Below are 10000 nucleotides of genomic sequence, written 5' to 3'. Positions count from 1 at the left end.
TGGGGTCTTTTGACTGGCCAGACAGTACTACATTGGATCCTCCTCTCTGGTTACGGTTCATTTTCCCTTTGCCTACATACACACTGAATAGTCTGGCATATTCTTTACATATTCTCCTCTATCCTCATACACCTGACAACACAGATTACCAAACAATTCTTCATCACCCAAGGGGTTACTGCGCTGTAATTGTTCAGTGCCACTTTCCTCTTGGTAAGGGTAGAAGAGACTCTTTAGCTATGGTAAGCAGCTCTTCTAGGAGAAGGACACTCCAAAATCAAACCACTGTTCTCTAGTCTTGGGTAGTGCCATAGCCTCTGTACCATGGCCTTTCACTGTCTTGGGTTAGAGTTCTCTTGCTTGAGGGTACACTCGAGCACACTCTCCTATCTTATTTCTCTTCCTCTTGTTTTGTTAAAGTTTTTATAGTTTATATAGGAGATATTTATTGTTGTTACTCTTCTTAGAATATTTTATTTTCCTTTTTTCCTTTCTGCACTGAGCTATTTTCCCTGTTGGAGCCCCTGGGCTTATAGCATACTGCTTTTCCAACTAGGGTTGTAGCTTAGTAAGTAATAATAATAATAATAATAAGGTTAATCTCAGTTCCAGATATCTAACCCTGAATCTCTTAAAAGGTCGTTTTTTGAATATTCAAACGTTTTGCGGTAACTTATTCACATAATTATTTTTTATTCACTTCATAGATGGGGAGGGGGGAGGTGTTTACCAATTTAGGAATAACAAAAAAAAAAAACTCAATATTTCTGCTTTCGATGAAAAAATCACTTGCGAGCAAATTTCAAGATTTCACATTAGATAAAAAATATATACAATTGCATTGTTGTTGTTCCTTTACAGCCTATCTTGCTCATAAAATCCGAAGGCAGAAACAAATTTAAGAGATTAAGGTGATGAAAATAATAGCAAAAAAGGATATGAGCATATTTTCTAATAAATCAATATTTTGAGAAGAAGATTCGGTAAAATTCTATTATCCTCAATAACACATACCCCATAAAAATTCTGCCATGATATACAAAAGAGAGAGAATGAAAGTGAAGGATATAAAAGCGGGAAAGGATGAGAGCATTTCCTCTAACAAATCAATATTTTGGCCACAGCTGGAGACGACCTCGTCAGACCTTCGGGAGCGAGTGGGCTCCTCTTTGCCCCGTAATCCATCAACCGCCCGCTCCAGCCAAGCTTGCATCGTCTGCGGCATACGGAAAGCCATCAACATCCTGAAGGAGGCTGACGCCTCCACCCAGGTAATTAACGTATGTTGTTTATGCGCCACTGGTGTGGTATTCGGTTAGTACTTTGCATTAATATCAAGGTATTTCTTTTTAATTCCACCATTTTTGTAGTGAATAACAAAATTGTAAGCAACGAGTATCCCTTCCCCACTACTGCTTGTAAAGTAATTTATTGAAACTTATCTTTACTAGAAAACTGTGCGCCTCCACACTCTTGCCTAAGGTTTCATTCTTGAAAGCACACAATCAAAATTTACGCTCTCACTCTCTCTCTCTCTCTCTCTCTCTCTCTCTCTCTCTCTCTCTCTCTCTCTCTCTCTCTCTCTATATATATATATATATATATATATACATATATATATATATATATATATATATATTATATATATATATATATATATATATATATATATATATATTGTCATGTTTTATATATTATTCCCTTGAAATAAAACGTCATCTTTATATCAGGAAAGAGACTTACCGATGTTGAGTTCTGTATGATAAGATCCAAGAGAGGCAGTATCACCTCTAGAGAATATATTTTGCCCAATATTGTAAACAATATGACATTCTTCCCTCCACTGTCTCTTCAAAGAAAAAATGCCTATTGGGGAATTATTACGTAAAGAATTTTGAAAATCTTCTCAAATATCGATTTTCACTACTCTTTTTTTTTTTTTTTTGGCGTAGTATCATACACATAAAATAGAAGAAACTGTTAACGGTTATTAGTTCTAATAACATTTATATTCTAGATTAACAGGAGCATAACTCTATTAGACATTATAGCGATTTTGGGAACATGGGATATTGTGATTTATTCTCGGATTTACAGACAAAGGGATGAAAAAAAAAAATACTGCACACTCAAATATCTAATTCTTGAAGCACAACAATAATTTAAAGACAATGTTTTTTATATACTGATATCAAACTAAAATGAAACCTTGCCGTTTATCAACAGGAAGCTAACATTGTACTAGTGACCAGTGGAAGCCACGACCGTCAAGCAGAGACAGAGGAAGTCAGGGAGATAGTGCTTGAATACGGCCTTCGTCTTCAGCTAGTGCTGTATCCCCTGACAGAAAAACCAGGTCTTCCCGCCCCTGACCATTCTTTGGTCCCTATCGCCAAGGAATCCGGAGGGAGAGTCTTTACCGTTATGGACGAGGGCGTTGGAATCGACTCGAAAGTCAGTTGGATGTAAAATTATTGTTGCAATATTACCTTATACGCCTTATGACCCATTGTACTTGCAATACATAATTTCATGAAATTTAACCTACCAAGGTGTAAAACCTCAATACGGTTTCTTTGTTTATTTGATTACTGTAGGTGAGCATGTTGGTATCTCTCATGGAAGCGCTAACGGCAGCAGTAGCCAGTGGGGGAGCAATCACTCCTGTCTTGGTACACAGCTCCACATACAAGGGGGGCATTGCTTCCCTCAGCACCGGCGCCTTTTCTCTCGATGATTCCGTGATGGCGCATGCGCGTTTTGCCATTTACTACTACGACCTCAACCACGTTGGGAACACCATTCAGCTGACCTCCCCATCTGGCGCAACTTTCGCCTCTGTCAACATGCAAGAAGAGGATGGTGACGTCAACATGATTTTCGTCAATTTACACAACGCGGAGGTATGTATTCCATTCCTATACATACACATACACACACACACACACACACACACACACATATATATATATATATATATATATAACGTATATATAACGTATATATAACGTAAATACTTAGAAAAACGGTTAATGTATGAAATAACTTGCTAATGCAAAAGAAAACAAGAACGTTCTTTCAAATCGATCGTTAATAAAACTGTAAATTATCATGGCAAAATTTTATATTTCTACCATTATAGGTATACAAAGGCCATCATGATGAAGTCATCTGACAAATTCAATGTTAAAAAAAAGTTAAGCTCAAGTTTAATGGTTGATTACGAGGATTAAGCCTACGAGAAAATGACCAATTAAAAAAATACTATGATGTTGACAGACTAAGAAACTTTAGCCTTTAAACTTTACCTAGACTTCATTATTGCAATTAACTTTGTAGTTCGTCTTGCGCAAAATAACAAAACTCTCTCTCTCTCTCTCTCTCTCTCTCTCTCTCTCTCTCTCTCTCTCCAACAGCGAGGTGTATGGCGGTATAAGGTGGAGAATCGGGCCGACTCGCACCAGGCTCTACACATCCAAGTGACGTCGCACCCGAATTTATCGAGTGATGTCGTGGTGCGTGTTTGGACGAATCAGGACACTATCATCAACATTGATGAGGAACAGCAAAACCCCATCATTCTCTATGCTGAAGTCAAGGTGAGAAATTTGAAGATTTTTCACCTTCCCCTACATATTCCCAACTCTACTCACACGGTCCAAGGTTTAAACTTTAAGGTAGTTACCTTAGTGTGAGGTAATTTGCATGGTTTCAAGGTAATTATTAAGGTAATTTAAAGGTAATTTCGGTTTTACTAGCTTCAAATTTAAGGAAATTGGAAAAGTTTACATGTAATCTAAGGTAAAACGCAGCATCTAAGGAAATGGCCACATGATCAAGTTTAAACTTAAGCCTGCTCACCCCCCCCCCCAAAAAAAAAAAACAGTCAATAGCTGTCCTCAATAACGAAATCACTCTTGACATCGCATTTTCATGTTCCTGAGTCGTTACCTTTCGTGACTACTAAAAACGCAATCGTATCCAATCCATCATGTCATAATCTAAGCATGTGAAAAGTGTAACAAGGAGATATACATGTTTCTTGAAAGACTTCCGGAAGGAAACGCCAAAATCATTATCGAGTTAGTTCAAATATTAGTATTATTATTTTACCTATGAGGGTTTCTAAGGATTTCATAATGAATGACAATTCTTCGAACGGTCTGACAGTTGCCTGGCATTTCCAAAAAATTATTCGACGTATAAATATTTTCATTCTAAAAGTGATGAATTTGAATGCTTCTTATCTTAAAGAGGTTGATATTTTAAAAGACAGCTGTTTCAAGCCAGTTCACGTCCACAACTACAAGAGAAGCACCTATACAAACTTATTTTCTTTTATTTCAAATACTGGATGATAGAAGATCAATGTTCTGCAGAAAGTATAAAGCGTTATATGTAACTCTTAAGAACGTCAGGTTAAAGATAGGATTATCTATTTGTATAACTAAAGTACTTAGAAAAAATAAAAGAAAACGATTGCCGTTTCTTATTAATGGTAACATCAGTAAAGGAAACATGCGTAAAGATTGTTCATACCCATTGATAGATATGGAATGAAAATATCAATGCAATAATGAGCAAAGGGAAGACTTATTGTAGTTATTGATAAATGAAAATATTATAATGCATCAATGGGAGAGATTCTCGATCTCCATTAATAAGGGAAAATGATTCTTTGTACCCTTCGCAAACATCACTAATAGAAGGAAAGCGGAAATTCAAATAAAACACTAGTAAAAACGCGTAAAGATTGGAAAAGTTCTTAGCTGTCAAAGAGACAAAATATCGTCAGCTATCTTCCTTAATGAAGAATGGGAGAGAGTAACCATTTGCAGAATGCTTTTCAAACAGCAGGAATAGACGAGGATTCTCATTGGCCTCCTAAAATCCAACATATAGATGATATACAACATGGATTGTGGATATTTTAGTACCACCAATAATGGAACATCGAAATAACGGTAAGTATCTAATAGGCACATATACCTCACAGTGAAATGAAGAGAATAATCGGAGAATAATGTACGTGACTGTCATAAGGGAAGAAATATTTTAAATGACATCGTACTGAAAGAGTAAATAGAAGACCATATCTATTCATATTCATACAGGATAATATAGGAAATATTACAAGCTGAAAGGTAGGAATATTCAAAGTAGACATTAATGGAAGAAATTAGAATGAATGTAATTTGCAGTTTACAAAATGAGAAAATATTCATTATACTCATTAATATTAAAAATCGTAAGTATTATAAATCAAATTTATTCATTAAAGATACGAAATGGAAAACAGAACTTTCAGTTCCAATATATTAGGCTTTTTTTATATTATCAATGGAAACACATAAAGGGGAAATTCATCTAAGAGGCGATGCTAAATCTCTAGTGCAATACAGAAGGAAAAGAAAATTCTTATTGCAACACAGAAATGAGACTGAGATTCTAAGCAGCTATCAATATTCCAATATAAAATGACGGATGATTCTCGGGTTTAGTGTCGTAGAAGTAATGGCAAATGATGATTTGTATGACTAAGGGAAAATGATTGATAATTATGTATGAATGCCATTATGTAATTTTAAAGGATAATACTTCTTAGTAGTGAGTAATAGTGCACCATGGACAGATTGGAAAGCTTATAATTACTTATAGACAGTAAGCAGTAAAAAGAAAATTTCTAGGTAGCCTTAAAAAAAGAACATTGAAGTTGAAGTATCTGTTTAGGGTAATAAAAAGGAGAATGTCTGTAATCTTAATAACACTATATACACGATAAGCGGGTCATATAGACATTATAAAACACCACTAGAACCTGAATGATATGAGGTAATATTTGATGAAACAAGTAGAACCGCAGTTTCCAATTAGTTCCCTGAAATGAAGCATGGACATTCAATACTAATTACTGAAGCTTCATTTAGAAGGAAGCAAACATAGTTAGGGAAACTGTAAACATCACAGAAAAGTAGGAGGAGTTCTAATCATCCAAAGAAAATTCCCATTAGCTAGGAACAACCAACTTATAAATATCACTTACTGAAACAAGTGATTTAAATTTAATATAATGAAAAGCGCTACAATTACAGCTGTATTAAACAACTCAGTTTCTATTATCATCCAATCTTAATAGAAATATCAACTAAACTACTGATTCATTAATCTATTTCAGATCGGCGGAGCAGCAATAATGAACGCTGGAGTAATGGCCACTTTACAAAGACTGGGGACCAACGAAACGGGAGGAACTTTCTCGCCAGTGCGCGTGCCACTACTCGATTTGGGGACTGGAGGTGAGTATATGGAACAGCCCTTCCTAATGGGTATTTATACATTTAACACTTACGACAGATTTGAGTGATAAGTAGTTTTCATAATCATAGAACCTCATCGAAATGAGACGGCGACGCAATACTGGGTAAGTTTGCTATTTATAATGATATCGCAAGGAAAATATAATAATTTAATACAATTTTGCTTATATCATAATGAAGAAGAGGATGAAGTGAGAGAGAGAGAGAGAGAGAGAGAGAGAGAGAGAGAGAGAGAGAGATCATATCTGGTTATGTTTGTAAGTTCTTGATAATACAAAAAAAAAAAAAAAAAAAAAAAAAAAAACATGCGTTTTATTCGCAATCTAACAGTGTGTTTATGGGCATATACCATTGACGTCATGTGGCTAATATCCTTTATCCCAAAGTATTAGTTGGGAAACATTGAAATTAAACATGTAGTCACCCTGTTGGATTTAAAACACACACACAAGCATACATAAACACAAATGTATATATATATATATATATATATATATATATATATATATATATATATATATATATATATATATATATATATACATATATATATGTGTGTGTGTGTGTGTGTGTGTGTGTGTGTGTGTGTGTGAATATATACATTCATGAAAAGCTATATATAAATAAATATATATATATATATATATATATATATATATATATACACACATATATATATATATATAATATATATATATATATATATATATATATACATAAATGAAAGAGGTGTGTATCTGTATATATGATTAGATACATGTTTAATCAAAAAGAACATACGAATCGTGAAGTAGGATATGATGAATAGAAAAGTATTGAATTTAAAGCTCAAGATAGAGACAACTGACAAACTCTAACTGAGGGCATTTGCTTCAATAGACGTAGGAGGTAATGGTGATGAGTTTCTTAATGATAGAAAGCAGAAACTAGGTTGCCTATAAACAGTCGAAAGAAAAACTTCGAAAACTTTCCAAGACAGATATCTCCGTTTTTTTTTTCTTTTTTTTTCTCTCAACAAGGCACAAACTATTTTCAATGCGTTTTCCCTCATCAGAGTATAAAACATTAATTCATAGTGAGGTAATAATTGATATTCATTAAGTACATGCGTCACATAATATTTCTTGTTTCATTATTCATAAATGTTGTAGGCATTGATGATGGTCCCAAAGACGTTGAAACTAAATTACATATTATCAAGTAGCTAAGTTAACATTGAAATTATTACTCTACAATATCATAGACATTGTACCTCGTCCACAAAGACTTATGGAACTATATATATACACACACACACACACATATATATATATATATATATATATATATATATATATATATATATATATATAATATGGAATAGTCTAAGATGTTTAATTTAACTTCATATTCTTCACTGAAATAATATGGCAATTGAAATATATACACACATACATATACTGCATATATATATATATATATATATATATATATATATATATATATATATATATATATATATATATAGTGTGTGTGTGTGTGTGTGTGTGTGTGTATGTGTGTGTGTGTGTGTACTGTATAAGGGGGGGGGGGTGTCTGCAGCGACACACGAGCTCTGAAAATTGGGTTCCCTCAGCTTACTCTAATTCTATTTTTAATTTCATGGGTGTAAACATAGTATTGTCAAAGGTATTCAAGGTCTAAATCCGAGTAAAATATAGCGAAAACAAAATTACAGTAGGAATTACGGGATTTATAACGATACACCTCCACAATAATTGTAAATATGAAATAATACTTGCAGATTCCTTTTTCTTCAGGAGCATGCGGGCTCTTGAGGTAATAACTAAGAAATAATGCAATGACATTTATTCAATCAAAATGCCTTCATTCGTCATCAGCTTTAATTTTTTAGTTATTAAAATAGTTATTCATTCTAATGATACACATGAAAATTTTCTTCAATGTATCATTTAGGGAACATTAAACGAAGTGATTTCACTAAATGAATAAGAATTATAAAATCATCCCTCTGTTAATTTCTTGCTTCCATTCACCCTATGTATTGCAATAGAAAATGTATACAAACATAAAGCTAGAAATTTCTATATATATTCATTCCTCCCAAAACTATCCTGTCACATCTCCTCTTATCAAATAATAGAGATTGAGATCACCCATACATCTGTACTAATTCGATGGAAACATTACTACTTCAAAAAAAATATCTCTCATTTCCCAGGCAGCCTTCCAATGGGAAATTATTTGGGCAAATGTTTGGTGAAACGATTCAGGAATTGCCTCTGGAACAGACGCGCCATTGGGCTGAAACGATCCTCTCTAGTGTACATAAGAGGGAAACATCTACGTGAAAATCATAATTGTTATATATCCATAATGTTATTGGAAGCAGACAAACTGGGTCATTACGCCCCGAATATTCCAGTGGTTAACGAGACTTCCGAGGGACCGAATGAAACCGAATGAACAACGGGTCCCAGAAAGATTAGCAATGATCATCATCACTCCTGCTATCTCAGTAGCCCTTTACATGGTTTAGATTTCCTCCTGAATGAAGCGAGTGCAGGATTGAAGGTCCGATTGGGTAAAGGAAAGGCAGAGGATGGGTTGTGATGGGGAAAGGGAGATATGATATCGTGGTTAATGCAAAGTTGGAAGATGGGGATTTTAGGGGTTATGGGAATAGAGGATGGGCTACGTTGGATTATTCCAACTGAATAGATGGGAGGTACATGTGACAGAAGGTGGGATGAGAATGAAAAGGGTATAAAGGATGCTTGATGATGAATCATAGAGTACGAGGGATAACCTGTGATGGGTAAAAGTGGGTGTTAAGCTGTGGTTGCTGGAGAAAGAACGGAACTTGGATTTTGATGGGCTCGTACAGAGGGAGTGGGATGGTAGTATGGATGATGGTATATGATGGGACTATAGATGGTGATCTGTGATGGTTCACAAAGGAGAGAGAGAGAGAGAGAGAGAGAGAGAGAGAGAGAGAGAGAGAGAGAGCCATGGGTATTGCGTAAAACTAGAAGTGGGTCGTGATAAATCGATTTAGATATTCAAATGTGGAGGGAAATGTATCCGGGCAATCGTAATTACTTTACTCTCTCTCTCTCTCTCTCTCTCTCTCTCTCTCTTCTCTCTCCTCTCTCTCTCTCCCTCTTCGTGATTATAACCTTAAGGGATATCTATAAATGAGACAACAATTCTCTATTTCAATGCCCCATAATTTGTTACATTAAAGTGGTTACCTATTTAGATTTAGAATCTCATTATTTTTATTCAGAATTAATTCTGCAATTCGATTTGGCTGCATGCTCTATGTGCCTCCCTGATTTAAGGTTTTATAGTCTATATAGAAGAGAGAAATCAGATAATAATGTTTTGTGAATACTGAGGAACATTCAAATGTTATGGGTGGCCTACTAAAATATTGAAATTTCTTTTCAATATCACATGGTCACAAACTACATTCCTCCCGACTGTATTACAACACACACACGCGTGCACACACACACACACACACACATATATATATATATATATATATATATATATATATATATATATATATATATATAGATAGATAGATATATATATATAAGATTCTATAGATAGCTAGATAGATAGATAGATAAATAGAAAGATAGACAGATAGATAGATAGATAGATAGATTGAG

The 10000-nt window shown here is 34.4% G+C and overlaps 1 protein-coding gene across 3 annotated transcripts in view; it reads left to right on the top strand.

Annotated features, from left to right (window-relative positions):
* The window catches only part of LOC137631610 (calcium-activated chloride channel regulator 1-like), a 136030-nt gene that overhangs the window by 93470 nt on the left and 32560 nt on the right, over positions 1 to 10000 (top strand). For all 3 annotated transcript variants that reach the window (XM_068363478.1, XM_068363477.1, XM_068363476.1), the window contains exons 6-10: positions 1125 to 1271; positions 2227 to 2454; positions 2598 to 2903; positions 3417 to 3599; positions 6176 to 6296. In XM_068363478.1, the coding sequence (XP_068219579.1) occupies positions 1125 to 1271; positions 2227 to 2454; positions 2598 to 2903; positions 3417 to 3599; positions 6176 to 6296 (985 nt within the window). The remainder of the gene's footprint in view (positions 1 to 1124; positions 1272 to 2226; positions 2455 to 2597; positions 2904 to 3416; positions 3600 to 6175; positions 6297 to 10000) is intronic.

The sequence above is a fragment of the Palaemon carinicauda genome, chromosome 40 (genome assembly GCF_036898095.1).
Source record: "Palaemon carinicauda isolate YSFRI2023 chromosome 40, ASM3689809v2, whole genome shotgun sequence".
Classification (NCBI taxonomy): Eukaryota; Metazoa; Arthropoda; class Malacostraca; order Decapoda; family Palaemonidae; genus Palaemon; species Palaemon carinicauda.
The sequence above is the reverse complement of the archived record's forward strand: the minus strand, read 5'-3'. Positions and strand labels throughout refer to the sequence as shown.